The 19,197-nt window shown below is 36.2% G+C and overlaps 1 protein-coding gene across 4 annotated transcripts in view; it reads right to left on the bottom strand.

Moving 5' to 3' along the window:
• LOC126248550 (AP-3 complex subunit sigma-1) overlaps nt 1–19,197 on the bottom strand; it is a 110,351-nt gene that overhangs the window by 7,108 nt on the left and 84,046 nt on the right. For 3 of the 4 annotated variants that reach the window (XR_007545505.1, XM_049949624.1, XM_049949626.1), the window contains exon 5: nt 8,657–8,755. The exons of the other annotated variant lie outside the window; for it this stretch is intronic. Coding sequence is in view for 2 of the 3 variants with exons in the window: in XM_049949624.1 (XP_049805581.1) it covers nt 8,657–8,755 (99 nt within the window). In the remaining variant the exon portion in view is untranslated. The remainder of the gene's footprint in view (nt 1–8,656; nt 8,756–19,197) is intronic. 4 annotated transcript variants of the gene reach the window in all.

Genomic DNA, 19,197 nt, shown 5'->3' with positions numbered 1-19,197 from the left:
TTCTGATTATGCTAGTAATTTACACGTGACTGAATTTGTACTATAAACCAGACTCTGCACCAGAGATCCCGCAATGAAATTACAGATTTCAAAATATGTGTCATTAAAGCATTTGTAATGACTTTTTAAGCTTCTAATACCACAATAAACTTTTGAAAGAATACTTCATATAGTAGGATTTTTCAGGGTTCTGCTAAATAGTGCACCTACCTACAATAAATATAAAATTACATTACTTATTAAGAAGAACATGGTTTTCATATAAAATCTCACTAGGGGAAGTTGAAAGATAAATCAATAAACAGCAGTAGATAAAATCATTGTGAATAACACAAAATTTAGAACGTGATTTCTAATTGATAAAAACTTGTATCAAAGTTGTCAATGCGTGTAAAGCCTTCTGAAACAAGATGGCCATCCTTAACTGGACAAATATCTGCCCTGTGCTTTCTAATCAAAGGAATCCTCATAACTTAGCTTTTTTTTCACAGCTAACTTTTCTACCTGCATTAATATCTCACATATCCTTCCCACTACTGATGAGAAAACATACAAAGCTTGAAATTCAGAATAATATGCTTTATGTTAGTGTCAGATGATCCATCAAAATCAATGCTCCTATATTGTTTTCAAACTTTGCACTATGCATGACATCAAAGACTATTCACTTAAACTACATTTACATATGTACTTACTAGAATCAATATCTACGGAATTTAAAAACTAAATACATTTTAGTCTTAGTCTCCAGCTCTGTGTTTGATCACTATCCTCCTGAACTTACATTTTTAATACTTAGGTAACATGTGTGTACTTACACAATTCAGGCAATTCACTCTAAATGGTTCATGAAAGCCAAGAAACGTATTTTAAACATATTAACATATAGGGAATAAGTGATTTCTGACACTGGTCATCTCCAGTGTGAACTAATGCATTTGTGACTCATGCTCAAGGAAAACAGTTATATCAAGAATTATATTGTTGAGGCTTTCAGATGCAATAAATGACGGTCACATCATGGTTCAGGGGAAGAGATAAAGCCACTAGCATTTCCTCTATATTATCGTGCACCACCTAACAAAATACGACAACCACACCAGAAGTATGTCTTAAGTCTGATGTTCCCAACAATTTTGAAGATTCAGGAAATGTTACATTCAGTTAATAACAACATAGGTATTACAGTGCCATCTGTGTACTGTACTACTTGTGCATGTGGCAGTATCTATGAGGGACAAACAATTAACGGTGTGAATACATTCACCTACAAAACAAAGGGATCTAGGCAAATCACTGACGTTGAAACATTACCTAAAAAAAATAGGCAGAAACTATAATTCAGAAAAATGAGAAGCTTGTCCCATGCAACAATGTCTTGGGGTTCAGTTATAAATAACAGCTGAAATTCAATTACAGTGCAACAATTTAGATAAACAGTATTTACTAGTAAGGCATGGACCAGCTCGGAACACCAGGAACAAAACAACTATGATCGAGCGTTATAGGGTGAGGGTAATAATTTCAGAGATGGTGCCACATCCTCTCACATTGTCACCTCACATTGTCACAGTGAGTCAGATTTACAGTGCACTATTTGATGCTGCTCCTCCTCTTGTGTATATAATTTTGTCCCACCTCTGGAATGTTATGGACTATTTCACAGACCATTTACAGAGGATAATATGCTAACCCCAACAGTTAGTAATTTACATTCTGCAGAGGGGTGTGACAACTATTGAAATCTCAAGAATTTTATTCAAATGGATGTGGGTTGCAATCCAAGAGGATTTCACAACACACACTGGGAACAGAATGCTTAAGGTTCAGCTCCCTTCTTATTTGTTCCTACAATTTTAATACTGCTGGTATTATTTTTTAGTATACCATTATTTCAACTATAAATTTATACTTAGTTTCAAGTATTGGTATGCAAACATTGCTGTAGGGCTGCTACGAAATACAGCAGTTAAGATGCTGGACTCGTACACAATAAGCAGCACTGAAATTCCTGTTTTACAATACTTATTTAGATTATCCACAGTTTCTCTAACTCACTGCTGGGGATTGGTGGGATACTTCTTCCATACAGACAAACAGATTACTTACCTCAGCCTTCTACAATGGAGCAAGTATTCTACTTATTATGATCTAACTGTCAAGCATATTTAACTTCAGCCTTTATTAACACAATGCAGACACCTGTATCTGTATTTTGATAAAATTTGCCACTTATCCTTGCTGAGGTATCTTTCATTAAGACTACTTCATTTCTTGCTTTCATTCTTACAACCACTTCTTATTCTTGATACAATTAGGCAATAATGTGTGTATAATTAGATATCATTTTGAAAATTATACATTTAATCAGTGATTGCATTTTTTTATCGAGTGTATAGTGGATCGCCCTAATTGACAAATTGGGTATTTTTGCCCACATTTTAATTTATAGTTGAGAGGTTCACTATCTAAGAACAGTTTACTACAAGACAAGTGTAAAAGAGTAACAGAAAAACAATCGGGCATTGAATTTCCTCAAAAAAAAAAAAAAAAAAAAGTGATATACAAAGCTATACATACAGGATCCTTATCATTCTGAGCTCAAACTAAGAAACTGGACAAGTGCAAGTAGGACTGGCATTTTGAAGGTTCCGTACAGACTTGATTATGTATAATAATAATAATTATTATTATTATTACTGTTGTTGTTGTTTAAAGTGGCTCAACGGCCTGGTGCAAGTCTTCCTATTGTACATCACCTTAGTAACTTACATGTCCCTAACCTATCGCAGTTATCCAACTGGGGAATGGGGGCCTCCAGTTTCACATGGAATCTGAACAACAAGTTGTTTCTGGCGACTCCTCACTTCATTGGGAAGAGAAGGCTAAGTTAAAACAACTATTGAAAAATCCATGGTACAGCAAAGATTCAATCATGCAACCTCTCAGTTTGCTGGAATGTGCTTTACCGCCACCCCCTTCCTTTTTTTTATGGTCTTTTCTCTTTGGTGAGATCAGCTCTGAGCAGACATCACATGATGTCTCTCAAAGTGTACTGAAGAAAACATAACTCAGCTTTTACAGTTCTGCACCTCAGTTGGTAAAAACAGAACCGCTATATGATCACTCTGTTGTCTAGCTGTCTGTCTGTCAAGACCCCTTTTTCTCAGGACAGGTAGAGGTATCAACAAGCTGACTTTCGGGTCAGAGACTAAGGTCTATGGTTCCTAAATTGTTTACACCACCAAGGAACCTTACAACTTCATATTTGACATAAATCTGAACTTGGTAAATCTACTCATTCCTGACAAAAAGTTATTCTTAACAGTCAGATGTACAGACAATGAGGTGATCCAACAAGGCTTCCATTTTTACAGACTGATGTACAGAACCCTAAGAAAGGATCCTAACATCTAAACTGTTGCTAAACCTGTGATACACGCCTTTTCAAGTATGAAAAAAGTATCACGAGTAACTACTAACATAACTAAAATTGAAGCAGAAATTTAAAATACTGAGGGAAAGTTCTTTCATTGTTAGAAAATCAACTGCAAATGTACATATCAAAAAGGTTTTTATTACTTATATTGTATTCTTAAAATTGCTTATCCTTATATCTGAAATCTATCAACAGATTGTTCCGATAATTTTACTGATTCAAGAAGACTTCTAAGCAGTTAAGCTTTGTATCTACACAATAGAATTTTATTCACAAAGGCGACATCAGAAATTAGATTTTACCTTTTCACCTTGGGGGGGGGGGGGGGGGGGGCAGGGGGGCGTATGCTAACAATTGCTTTAGACAGTAAGCATTAAAAACTGACTGATTTGACAAATTACTGCAGGGAAGATGAAAGACACAGAATTAATAAAAATGTAACCTATTGAAGAAAAAAAGCATGAGAAGGTTATATACACTATGTGATCAAAAGTATCTGGACACCTGGCTGAAAATGACTTAAAAGTTCATGGCACCCGCCATCGGTAATGCTGGAATTCAATATGGTGTTGGCCCACCCTTAGTCTTGATGATAGCTTTCACTCTCACAGGCATACATTCAATCAGGTGCTGGAAGGTTTCTTGGGGAATGGCAGCCCGTCTTCACGGGGTGCTGCACTGAGGAGAGGTATGAAGTCGGTGATCCAAAACATCCCTAAGGTGTTCTATAGGATTCAGGTCAGGTCTCTGTCCAGACCAAACCATTACAGGGATGTTAGTGTTGTGTAACCACTCGGTCACAGGCTGCGCATTATGAACAGCTGCTCAATCGTGTTGAAAGATGCAGCTGCCATCCCCGAATTGCTCTTCAACAGTGGGAAGCAAGAAGGTGCTTAAAACATCAATGTAGGCCTGTGCTGTGATAGTGCTATGCAAAACAAAATGGGGTGCAAGCCCCCTCCATGAAAAACACAACCGCAGGGCATTCGCCATACCCACACCATGCCATCGGATCGCCACACTGTGTACCGTGATTTGTCACTCCACACAATGTTTTTCCACTGTTCAGTCGTCCAATGTTTATGCTCCTTACACCAAGCAAGGCGTCGTTTGGCATTTACTGGAATGATGTGTGTCTTATGAGCAGCAGCTTGACCATGAAATCCAAGTTTTCTTACCTCCCACCTAACTGTCATATTACCTGTAGTGGATCCTGATGCAGTTTGGAATTCCTGTGTGATGGTCTGGATCGATGTCTGCCTATTACACATTACAACCCTCTTCAACTGTCGGCGGTCTCTGTCAGTCAACGGATGATGTTGGCCTGTGCACTTTTGTGCTGTACATGTACCTTCAAGTTTCCACTTCACTGTCACATTGGTGGACCTGGGAATGTTTAGGAGTGTGGAAATCTTGCGTACAGACGTATGAGACAAGTGACACCCAATCACCTGACCACATTCGAAGTCCGTGAGTTCTGCAGAGTGCCCCATTCTGCTCTCTCACACCGACTAATGACTATTGAGGTTGCTGACATGGAGTAGCTGGCAGTAGGTGGCAGTACTATTCACCTAATATAAGAAACTTATGTTTTTGGGGGTGTCCAGGTACTTTTGATCACATAGTGTATAGCAACAAGAAACTGAGTGCCAGATCAGGACTTGAGACCAGACACCTGGCTAAAAATTGTGGACTGTCATATAATCAACATAGCATACACTGAAAAACTGAAGATGAGAATTCAATGCACCCAAATTTCCAGAAGTGCTAATTCCACAAAACTTCTACAAAATATAAAGTGAATTGGGGGGGGGGGGGGTGCCATCAATTACCCCAATACACTATGTGACTACCACAGCACAATATGCAAACACCAATCCTGATATCACACTTACACTGGTGGTGACACTGACTTATCTCATGCCATTCAGTTATCGAAATCTGTCAGATAACACTTTATAGCCGGTCTCCGTAGGACTGATCCTGTACATAACAATATTGCACAACAAAGAATCACTTCTAACTTGATGGTTGCCTAGATTCATGGCCTAAAGACACAGGAGCTGACTTTTCTAAGTGAGTTCAGGGTCCCCTAACAGTAATTACACACAGATACATTCCAACACTAACTGATGTTGAAATCTCTCAGCTGGCTTGAAATTGGCACTGATTTTTCTGTGGTTGCCCATGAATATAGTACTCCACTTCATATATTGGTAACATTACTGCACTAAACTACACTACATAATTATTCACATTGTGCAACACTATTTGAAGAAAGACAACATTACCCACATTATCATTTGTCAGAGTGTATGTAATCAAATCCCAACTGGAGAATGATAAAGGAAGTCTGCTGTAGACTTTCATAAAAGGCATTTAGTAAATAGGAATACTTTTGTTGGTACTACATTACTTTTTGTGTATTAGTTACACTCATTGAATAAACTTAATACCTCTCAAATCAGACTGCTTTACTAGGACACAACAGAATTCTGCAAATCTTATGAAATCCCAAAAATGAAACCATACTGTAGTAATATGCACATTTATCACAATAAACCAACAGTGACAGACAGAAGACATATTTTTCATTGTGACCTTATGTCCTAATGTATTGTTTTGCTACGAAAAGCAGTACAGATTATACAGAATTTGTGGCTCTGTTATTATGCAAAATGCTTTGTTTCCCCCCTGTAGTTTCAACAGGGTTTTTGCCATCTGAGTGTTTTTATTTCTGAAACTAGGGCACATATCTTTCCATATTTCCTCTGCTTTTAGAATTAAAAACCCATCGCTCAAGAAGTTGGTAAAAGTTGTGAAGTGTTCTACATTAAGTTGTTTTCTGCAGAAACTGGAGAAAATAAGGTGAAGAGCGAAATGTGTGGAATGACAATATATATCACTTCAACATTTTGTTTTGCTCTTGCTGTGCAGCTGTGAAATTATAACTGTCAATGCAAGGACACACACATACATACGTATTATGTATCAGGTGTGATTAACATAGTATGAAAATGTTTCTCAGATACCTTCATAATTAATTAATGTTTTATTTAGTTCATATTGCACACCAACTTTGTCCAAAACAGTTGGATAAATTATCATAACATCTTGGTGCCCTAGCAGGACTGGTATTTTATACCCAACAAAACTGTGTGTTTACAATGAACAGTACCCTGAGGGAGAACTTTCTAATACGATTAATTGCAGCGAATACATTTTAGTGTATGCCTGGTTTACTTCCTATTTGAAAAATGAACTGCAGAAAAGTTGTTCAAACTATTCACGGGAGATACTATCTTCTTCTGTATGAGGAGAAATAACATTTCATGCTACATATGATTCAATCACTGGTCATTGTTGTTCTTGGTCTATGTTAATGATCTACCAGTTTATTTTATTAGGAGGCAAAATTGGTCTTTTTCAGACAATACAGTTATTACTGTAAAGTCAAGTCAAGTAAAGTAAAGTCAAAACAAGTCAAGTCAAGTAGTATTGTGACAGGAAATAGTAATAATGTTTATGTGAAACTTATTCACCAATTCAGTACAAATGGACTTTCTTAAATTTTGAAAAATCACAGCTTGCCCAATTTTGAATTGTCAAAAACACAGCCTACTTCCAATTAATTGACAGTATCAAAAAAAATAATGAACACTGCAGAAAGTTCTAAGTTTTTGGGTGTGCATACAGACAAAAAATAAATTGGAAAAACCATACACAAGCTAAAAAAATTAGGTCCAGATACATTTTCACTAACAACAACTGTCAACATAAGGAACATTGAAATCACTAAGCTAACATGCTTTGGATATTTTCATTCACTCATGTCATTTGGGATAACATTTTGGGTAACTCATTTATGATCTATGGGATATGTATAACTCAAACCAGCCCAACAACCAACCAGTAATTTTGACAATTCACACACTGCTATTAATGATGAGAATGATGTAAGGTACATGACAGGAGGCCAGTTTCTTAGACAAAACACCACAGCCAATAAAGAAACGGTACCCACTCAGCAATTTTTGAAGAAAATACCTGCTTTATTGTCAAAGCTTTTTTTAGTAAAGCAACAGCATCAGTGATGCCTTCGAACGTAAATGCTAGTTAATTTTTAACAAAGGTGAATGGTGAAATCTGTCTAAGGCTTAGCTAATGAATTATCCTTTCATTACACTGAAATTATGTACTGAAACCACAGAAAATAGAAAGTTTTGAATCTGATTCTTCTGAATTATGGATCTTGTGTTTTAACACTGCATTTATTTTATCAGTTTACAAACACGCCTCTGAAAAAAGGTAACTTTATGAAAGTGTTACATGTGGTTAACTAACACTGACACAATTGCATTCACACTGGGGACACAAAAACTTGCAGCACACTTATTCTTACATGTAATGACATAACATTACTCTCAAATCACACATAGCAAATCCAGACAATACAAGGTGACTGTTTTTTACGTTTAAAATATTATAACATTCAATGAGTTAAATCTTTGAGGTCAGCCTGTTATTCCACATCAATATCACTACAAAATATAGGTATTACCTCTTGACACAGTTTTCCATATGGCATAAAATAAGTTAAAACACCATTTCATCTCATACATTAAGCAGAGAGCACTGAACAGATCACAACAATCAGAGTAGTTGGCTGGAGTTTTTGAAAGTACTGACTCTTCCTCTGAAGCACTGCGAACAGAACACAGAGTTATGTGTGCTAACACAGCCACAAAACGGCTCATCAGAACAAATATTGAGAGTGGGGATCGTGTGTGATTAAGGATCTATGCGCCATTTGGGTGAAATTTATTGGGTACCTGCAGGTCCAGGATGAAAGTTGGGTGCCAGAGGGGAAACAAGTTAACCACAGGAGAAATTAAGAACCTAATTAAGGGAGAAACAAATATCTGTGAGCATGGCCGTTACCTGGAGAATATGTCGGGGATTTGAGATTGTGATCAAGAATAATACGAAATGGGAAAGAATGATTTATCCTACACATATTTTGCATACTGGATTTTCCATGAATGCAATACTAATTGTTATGTACACTTCAACTGTTAGTTTTCTGACCAGGATTCTGTATTCTGGTTCAAAGTTCTAAATTGTGCTCCTATGAAACATAAAGCAAGAAATGGAGACTACTTTTAAAGCAAGATAAAATTAAACACATCATAGTTAACAATTCCTCTAATTTATTACCTGATGATCTACATGCAATGATTCAACAGCCCTCTTAGCTGCACTATAATCAGCAGAGTCCACTGTAAATAGGCCTCTTATTATCAATTTGGTGTGATCCTGTTGATATTAAACCAGCAGCAGAAGATAAACAGTTGCAATTTAATACAAATGACTGCAGCATTCGTGTTACATATACTGTGTTAAATTTAGCTTGCGTAACCACATATAAAGTGTAGAAGTTTAGAAATACTTAATTATTAACACAGTTTAACAGTAGTTAACACAATTTATTGCAGCTGATTCTCTTAGTGCATAACTTGACTCATTTCACATTCCTGAAAGACCATTAATGAATGAGAGAGAATATGCTCAATAATTGTGTGACAGAAAGAGGTGAATGACATAATAGCAGGTATGTGGGTCATATATGGCAGCTTTGTTGTTTTTGTTGTTGTTGTTGTTGTTGTGTATGATATATTTGTCTTCCAGTCAGGGGGACCAGTTCTCTGTTCAAGGGATCTGCAGTAAATTACGGTCAAAAGTGGAGGTAATTCACTTGACTATTCTGTATAGATCCTGACAGGAATTTTAATGGTCTCACTGAATTGTTGCAATTTCAGCTACTTTCCAATGGTACTAATATTATTTACAATGTCACTCATCTCTGTAACCATCAAACTTTAAGAGCACCCAGGCAAATGAGTATAAAATAAGTGCATGTAGAGGATCAATGTACATCAGTTCTGTTTCACAAGATGAAGTAGCTAAAGCAATAAAAGGACTAAAAAATTCTAAATCGGCAGGTATTGATGGTATACCTGCAACAATGTTAAAGAAGAGCGCATCAAACCTAATTGAAGTACTCACACACTTATGTGACTGCTCACTTCAGGCAGGCACTTTCCCCGATGTGTTGAAAACATCAAAAGTTATTCCTGTATATAAAAAAGGGGATAAAGACAATGTAAATAACTACAGACCCATCACAATTTCCTCCTGCATCCCTAAAGTACTGGAAAAAGTTATGTATGAGAAACTTGCGAAATTTATAAATAAAAACAGCATCCTATGTAATGAACAACATGGATCCAGAAACAAGAGGTCAACGACAACTGCTGTCTATGAGTGCATCAATTCCATCCTAAACCTGATGGACAAAAAACAGGAAACAATAGGAGTCTTTATTGACTTGTTAAAAGCTTTTGACATGGTGGACCATAAAATTCTGCTATCAAAGCTAGAAAGATATGGTATTCGAGGTCTGTCCAACAAGTGGATCATTCCTTCCTGACTAATCGTATGCAGGCAGTGTGTATCAAGCACACAAATATTGAACTAAAAAACTGTATCTAATCACTTATCTGACTATAAATAAATTAAATGTGGTGTACCCCAAGGATCAGTATTGGGACCCCTTCTGTTTCTTCTGTACATAAATGATCTAAGTTTAAATCTTGATGCACACAAAACAATCATATTTGCAGATGACACCACGATTCTACTAAAAGGAGATGACAATGAACAGTTACAGCAGACAGTAAATACAGTCACGAAACAACTTAGCAGCTGGGCACAGAGTAATCAGCTTGTAATAAACAGTAAGAAAACCATTGCTCCAAAATTCCACAATGTTCCTAACAAGGACATGTTTATCCCATCAGTCTCTATCAATGACGAACCAGTTGGTAACAATACTGAAACCAAATTTTTAGGACTTTGGCTGCAGAGTAACATCAGATGGAATAAGCATATTGAATATCTCAATGCAGAACTGAGCAAAACATGTTACCTTCTTTGTTCATTAAAATAATGCTGTAGTGAGAAAACAGTATTGAATGCATATCATGTGTCCTTTCATTCTCGTCTTAGATATGGGGTCACCTTCTGGGTAAGCTCTAAAACAGCTAATAGCACTTTTAAACTACAAAAAAGGGCCATTAGAATCTTCTTTGGGTGCAAGCCTAGAGACTCTTGTAAACCCCTGTTTAAGAAATCTGGTATTCCTCCATTACCATGTGTATACTTTATGGAAACCCTTTTGTTCTTTAAATTAAATGTAATAGGCAAGGACTGGAGACTGCAAAAAAACTGTGATATACATGAGCACTTTACCAGACAAAACAGAAACTTACATATGACTCAAATCAGCACTGCACTGTGCCAAAAAGGTACTTTTCACATGGGAGTTAAGCTTTATAACAAACTTCCTGAAAACATAAAAGCTATCACTGAGGTCAATACATTTGGAAAATCTCTTAAGTCATATTTACAGCATCACTGCTTTTACTCCATTGAACAATATTTAAATTTATGAAATTTGTTATATAAATACTTATGTGTAAAGTGTATTATTGTAACCTTAAATATGTATGTCTTGTAATGACTTTCAGGCTGTATATTTATAACTTGACTGTCCAATGTCTTATGCATAAGCTGCTATGTAGACAACAGGACCAATAAAAAATACAATACAATACAATACAACCATACAGCAACTGAGTGGTGGCAAAATTGCTCAATTTTTCGCTGTGAATAAATATCATAAGACAGAATCGAGAATTTCAGCTTACAGTCTATCATCATGTATTTTGGTTTTTTCTTGAAAATAAGTCATGTAAGTCTGCTAACTTTACCAAACCATCAAAAATTTTTAGAATTTCAGGAGACGTCCTAAAACAATGTATCACTAAGGTGACTATTTAAAGGCTTTATTCACTGTCTTTCCAGTAGGCAAGTGTGTTCCATATAATGCCGATCTGTGGATTTATGCTATGCTTTGTACAGCTGACAACATAAATAATGGATTGGGCCAAAATATGAGCTTCTCACAAAGTTACAGAGAAGTCAATCACATAAAAGCATGTGTGATGATGTAAGTATATAACATGACTTCATAGCATCAGGAGAAACACTACAAAAACAAACAAGGAAACCCCCCACAGACTAATTCCTAGTGTTCCAGACCTGGGAAAAAAATTACTGTGGCAAGATGCGGTCAAACAAATGAATAACTATGGTAAGAAATGCCTTACTATTAGCAAAACCTGTGTAATGTGTAAACAGCTTAGTGAATCTGTTGAAATGGTGGAACACATCTACGATGGCAGTTCAATAAGTAATGCAACACATTTTTTTCTGAAACAGGGGTTGTTTTATTCAGCATTGAAATACACCAGGTTATTCCCCAATCTTTTAGCTACACAACACTATTTTTCAATGTAATCTCCATTCAATGCTACGGCCTTATGCCACCTTGAAATGAGGGCCTGTATGCCTGCACGGTACCATTCCACTGGTCGATGTCGGAGCCAACGTCGTACTGCATCAATAACTACTTCATCATGCGCGTAGTGCCTCCCACGGATTGCGTCCTTCATTGGGCCAAACATATGGAAATCCGACGGTGCGAGATCGGGGCTGTAGGGTGCATGAGGAAGAACAGTCCACTGAAGTTTTGTGAGCTCCTCTCGGGTGCGAAGACTTGTGTGAGGTCTTGCGTTGTCATGAAGAAGGAGAAGTTCGTTCAGATTTTTGTGCCTACGAACACGCTGAAGTCGTTTCTTCAATTTCTGAAGAGTAGCACAATACACTTCAGAGTTGATCGTTTGACCATGGGGAAGGACATCGAACAGAATAACCCCTTCAGCGTCCCAGAAGACTGTAACCATGACTTTACCGGCTGAGGGTATGGCTTTAAACTTTTTCTTGGTAGGGGAGTGGGTGTGGCGCCACTCCATTGATTGCCATTTTGTTTCAGGTTTGAAGTGATGAACCCATGTTTCATCGCCTGTAACAATCTTTGACAAGAAATTGTCACCCTCAGCCACATGACGAGCAAGCAATTCCTCACAGATGGTTCTCCTTTGCTCTTTATGGTGTTCGGTTAGACAACGAGGGACCCAGCGGGAACAAACCTTTGAATATCCCAACTGGTGAACAATTGTGACAGCACTACCAACAGAGATGTCAAGTTGAGCACTGAGTTGTTTGATGGTGATCCGTCGATCATCTCGAACGAGTGTGTTCGCACACTCCGCCATTGCAGGAGTCACAGCTGTGCACGGCCGACCCGCACGCGGGAGATCAGTCAGTCTTGCTTGACCTTGCGGCGATGATGACACACGCTTTGCCCAACGACTCACCGTGCTTTTGTCCACTGCCAGATCACCGTAGACATTCTGCAAGCGCCTATGAATATCTGAGATGCCCTGGGTTTCCGCCAAAAGAAACTCGATCACTGCCCATTGTTTGCAACGCACATCCGTTACAGACGCCATTTTAACAGCTCCGTACAGAGCTGCCACCTGTCGGAAGTCAATGAAACTATACGAGACGAAGCAGGAATGTTTGAAAATATTCCACAAGAAATTTCCGGTTTTTTCAACCAAAATTGGCCGAGAAAAAAAATGTGTTGCATTACTTATTGAACTGCCCTCGTATGTGTTATCACATGCAGTTCAATCCCCTCAATGGTTTTCTTAATATGTTGTATCTGCACAGAATTAAAGTGAAGAGACTGAAGTGAAGTGATTAAATTTCCTATCAAAAATTTATAGGTCTTGAGGAGGACAGATCATGTGGTTTCTTTATCAGTTAAAATACTGTGCTAAGGCGTTCAACTTAAATAACAATCTGCATTCAGAGAGGAAAGGAGTCTATGAGGTGGGTAATAAATGTTCACATTTTCCCACCTACTCCTAGGACTGGGTGGCATTCTAAATCTTCTCTTAGGCTCTAGGCATGGAGTCAGGTCGGGTTTCTTCCATCGTAAGATTTATAAGGTTTGGTGCAAAAAGAAGCCTGTTGAGAACAATAACCTAATTCTGTTCTGTGTACAATTGATGCTAGCATATACAATGGAGAATAATTGTGATGGGAACACATTACTGCCTCAGACTAAGTTACTGCAATAATGTGATATGATTTTATGCTGCATCAAGATGATCATCTATCCTCTGAAGTATTACACGTGGAAAGAGATAGAGCCAAACACTGCCACCATACACAAAGCCACTGTGAGATAATTTCAGGATATATCTAGTACTGGAGTCCATACACTGTTATTAAACCATGGTTTGTTGAAAAAAATACTGACTCATTAGAAAACAGAATGTTTCAAGTGTTTAAATTGACACAGTCCTCTGCAAACATTATGTGCTAAGAATTTGTGCTTATCACAGAGCCTCTCCTTGATGGGCACACGTTTGCTTTGTGGCCCACCCTTGGGAAGCTGCTACTGAGTCATATACATTGACCTGGGAAATGCAGTCATTTGTTTTGACTCTAGTGCATTTTAAAATGGATTTTGCATCATCATCATCATCATCATCATCATCATCATCATCATCATCATCTACAGGTCTCATATTAGGTTGCCATTAGTTTTGTCATACATGTCATCAGAAGTATGCCACCCTCTACCTCCTTTTGATTAACAATCAATTCACCATCATGTCTACAGTGGCGAATTAACAGCACAGTACAAAAAGCATTTCAGGTAGTACAGTGGAGAGTATGACAGACACCCAGTGGTAGCCAGAAGAGTGTCTTGTAGAAATGAAAGGGGAAAGGGGGGGGGGGGGGGGATCAATTAAATCTGGAGTTCCAAAGACTGTTTCAACAATTTCAACATTTTTATGGAGTCCATCGGTGAACAGTTTCCTTATTACTTACTTTACAGCGCATCTTTCAATAATGACTGTGTATTCTACTGGCAAGGAAAGTTCTTGTTAGTGAAGGCTCACAACACTGAAACAGTCATTTTGAGTTATATTTCCACTTCACAGTTTCCCTACAGACACCTGAAGACTGGCATGTTACATTTAACATTTGTAAGTGCACTATGTGATACCCTCTCACCATGATTCCACCAACCATTTTTGTACTGTTATATTTAACCATTTTGCTGCATGCAATGTTTCTTTAAAGGATATTGTTTGTATATGGAATGAGTCTCTACAAGCTACAATTTTTCTGTTTAACACATGTTTTTCTCAAACTTTATTGACTATTGGCTTGAAACTGAGCCATAGTTCCCCTATTAATTCCTTCAATTAAAACATTCTAATTCCTAACTTCCAGGAGCATCAGAATCCTTCGCTCACAGAGGCTTTAAAGTTATTTCTTTCTGACGTACCATCGAAGACGTAGAAATTGTGTTTTTATCAAACTGCAGCATTCTGTTTGCACTGTGGCTTAGCGTAGTCAACAGTTCAAATATTTGGATTATTTAGAGCTGTGTTCTACCTATGAAGAGACCAATCTATAATTTTAAAGTGTATTTGCATGTATTCTCTTTAAATTTAGAAAACATCACTTGGATCAAAATACAGTGCCAAGGCATTATCTTTATTTCTTACTGCTGTATTACAATTTTTTGGTCAAATGTTTTAGCAGAATGAAAACAAGACTCCCTAGAAATTACACAACGCATTTTTGTCAGAATTTTCATAGCAAAACAGAGCAGGAAATGGACAAAAAGGATAACAAATTGACAAGCTTGAGGTCTAATTTTGCAAAGAAAGATTTAATCGCTTCAAAGTAAAGAGAATAACTAAGAAAACCTTAATTCATGATCTGAGGGAAAATTTACACATTTCATGAAGTCACTCTGTTAGTTATGTAAATGAAGTGTCAAAACATTCATCTTTTCAAGGCCTAACCATTTTGTGCATAAATGTTATACTGGAGTAGAAATTGTGGATTTTTTTTCAAATTGAAAAAGTAATATAATTACCAACTTAAAAGATAAATTGAGTCACCTTTGCTTTATCTTGATCTATACATTCTTAATAACAACAGAACACCAATCGATATCTCTATATATTATACTTCATGTGTTCTGGAAAAAGACAAGTCCAATGTTTTGTGAAATGATTTGTCTAAAAGTAATAAATAAAATAAATTTAGAGAAACATTTGATGCATCCCATCTGTTGAACACAATTCTGAGTGTCATTCAAAGGAATGTGAAATATTTCCTTAATGTAATTTATTTCGTAGTTTTAGACAAATTATTTCACAGAGCATTTGACATTTCTCAAAAATTTTGACATATCATCATTTTGCCAGTCTCCATATTTGGAGAAGCCTATGAGTATACCAAGAAAACTCACTCACTGTAGCTCTTCTAGGTTATAATCGCCTCACCACCACCACCACACAGCCTTTTCATTCCAGTTTTTAAAAATGTACAGCACTTTTGTTCATTTAATCAGAAAACAGTTAGGGCATTTATTTCCAAGTTATTTTTTATGCATTATCAACCAGAAGTGATGCCTGCTATCTGATATACGATCCTATAGAGAAATGTTTTAGGTTTTTGCTTATTTCACTCTCCATCTCACACTAACACACTGCTTTGAATAGCATTATGTACTATTATAACTAATTTAAAATTAAGAAATAACTGCAGCTTCTGTGGATGTGCAAATCTGGGAACAAAAGTACACTACAGTCTACAATGAAATAAATCAAATAATTGTAGATGTGTACGGCTAAACAAAATGAGCAAAAATTTTAACATAAAATTATGTATGAAGCCAATAAAAATTTATTTTATGACTACTAAACATCAGTATTAAAATCTAGTATGATATTTCAAAATTTCATTGGTGATTGTCTTTTTCCATTCCATTCTTTTCCCCATGACCAGGGATCATGGATAACTTTACTAATTAATCACTAAATTATCGTGTTTCCTCCAATCTTAATTCTATTTTGACAGATGAAGAGACCTCTGGCATTTAGTCCATTTTATGACTGGTTTTCCTGCAACTATCTAGCTGTTCATTTATTTTGGAGGTCCACTTCTTCACCCATGTTCATGCAAATATAGCCAAAACTGACTTATGTAACATTTGAGCTAGTAATAATTTCTATTATGCCATATATTAAAAGATTATCATTTAACAAATAATTAGTGGTGGCAACAACATTTCTCTAGTACGATTTCTTCAAATAAAAAAATTAAGCCTGAATTAAAATGATGGTACAATTTTAAGGTCAGAGGTTGAAGTGTGGTAAAATTTTATATCCTGTGAGAATTTTTTCGGATTCTTCTCTTAACAGTGTGTTATTATTATTATTATTATTATTAAGCATCTAGCTTTTTCCTGCAATTTCATCTGCTTTGGATGACAAAAATCCATGAATTTTGAAGAATCCTAAAGCTTATTATCAATGAGAAAAACGGATATAAAAAACTGAAGGTGAAGCTGTCCAAAGGCCACGACCATAAAGAATTCATGTGTTTGTGAGCACATATAAAGATATGTAAAGTATAAAATAACAACAGACGTAGATAAGGAAAAAGCCTCGTGTTGTATTTAACGAAATTACAAGAACAGAAGAATCTGTGCTTATAAACACACCAATTCTTTACTGCTGTGCCCTTTGAACAGCATCAGCTTCAGTTTTTATATCCGTTTTTCTCACCGATAATAAGCTTCAGGATTTTTCGAACTTCATGATGGTTCACGATTCAAGTGGATGAAGTCACAGGCGGGGCATTATTATTACTCAACAAACTTGTCAACGATAATAGTTTCACCATTTAATGAATGAAGTTAAACAAACGAAGACATTAACACAAAATCTCAACAATTATATCACTTATATTGATAAGACATGATGAAAAAAACCTCCGAAGAGACTTACAAAACTAATTTTTAAAGCCAGCTCGACGAACTTATCATCGACAACAGTAGTGTCAACTTGACAAACTTATCGATAATAATAGTACACCAATTCAAGAATGCCTATAGATAATGGAATTAAACTGTTAACATTATTATTATGATAAGATGTTCAAAAATATTACTTTTTGCAGAGTCTATCATTTCTATCCTGGTTTATTCAGTTTAGTTTTATAGAACTTCTGCTGTCCCAATTTCTTTCTTCCAATATAATCAAATGATCCTTACACAAAACTAAGTTGATCAATATTTAAAAAGCTAATTTTACTCATTTTCATGGACAACTCACGGTTGACCAATAATCTGATTGTGGTACAACTGTTTTCACCAAAAAGCAATTAAAGGTTCCTAAGACAGTTTCCCTGCACCCCCTATGGATTCCTATTTCCCCATACTGACCCAATTAGGCTAAAGTAAACACACTATACGTATACATAACGGGTATCAAGGTAAAACACATACCAGATTTTAAGTTAGACCTCCAACAATACAACTGTAATAAATGCATACAATTTCGAGTGGTAGTTTTTGCATGATGCACATACAAACATATGGACAGACGGATGGACGGACAGACAGACAGACAGACAGACAGACGGACGGATAGACAGACAAAAATTTTAAAAATAATTGTTTTGGTTTCTATTACTGTTATGAGGACCCCTCATATTAATTTTTCTTACATATTTCCTATGTACAGACATCTGGCAGATACAATTTTATTATATTTATAGATGATATTGATTCATTATGGAGATTCAATGTTTGCTGGATAAGAATACAGTTTCAGACGTCAGTATTTATAAAACGTTATTAGTACTTCTGTTTGCATTTCAAATGTGTTTATAAGCAATTGTGTCACCCATGAAAGTGTTGTTCTTTCCCATTCCAAAATTATATTTCAAAAATGATTTCAAAGCCCAGATCACACATAGTATAGTAAGTATAGTTTAAGACCTTTTTTTTATTTTTCTCAATTTTGATCAGGAAATACAATGTTTTTCAGACACTAATTCTGAATGTCCAATGACTCTGAGATTACAGGTCATCTACAACCAGAACAATTTGCTGCCACCAATTTTACAAACAGTTTACCCTAACTTTTATTTCATATTTGCAACAAAAATTTGGAATCATAGCAGAAAGTGAAACATCTCAGACTCAGGTTCTTCAATTGTTGTTTTGAGTGAAAGATGACCATCATACAGAAAACCCAAGGACATTAACACACAAATATTCAAGTTTCAGACATTACATAAACACATTTTCAGGTGGTAATGTTACACACATGAATTCAACACAATGACATAAATATCTTTTTTTAAATTTTTAACGAATACATACCATTGCAAACAGGCAATCACAGATGGCAGTACATAAAATTCTAATGAGAGCCCCTTGAGAACATTTCATTAATAACAAAGAGGGGGGAGGGGGGGGGGGTATACAGCTCTCAATGAAATGAGACTTAAGACCAGTCTCACAGTTCAAACACTCTTTTGGAATGTAAAAACACTGAAATAATTCGAAGATTTTTCTCCACAAAACCTCCAAGTATGTGATGAAAAAGCACAAAAGTTTCATGTCATCATAAAATAATGTGGAAAACAACCAATGGCAAAAATAAAAGTTTACATTTTGTAACACCACAGCCTTTTACAAACCACGTACATAAGGAAGTAACCATCAGCTGCCTCTCACAACAGCTACCAATGATCTTTTGTCTGAGCTGTCTCTTACCTTACATAGATTCAAATTTTAATTACAAACACAAAATGGAAGTTTTGGCAAATTTAAAAAAAAAGCAAGAAATTAAATTTGCAAGCAATATGCTGTAATACAAAAAAAAGGGGGGGGGGGGGGG

The sequence above is a fragment of the Schistocerca nitens genome, chromosome 3, assembly GCF_023898315.1.
Source record: "Schistocerca nitens isolate TAMUIC-IGC-003100 chromosome 3, iqSchNite1.1, whole genome shotgun sequence".
NCBI classification, from domain to species: Eukaryota; Metazoa; Arthropoda; class Insecta; order Orthoptera; family Acrididae; genus Schistocerca; species Schistocerca nitens.
Note: the sequence above shows the minus strand (reverse complement) of the source record. Positions and strands in the feature narration are given on the sequence as shown.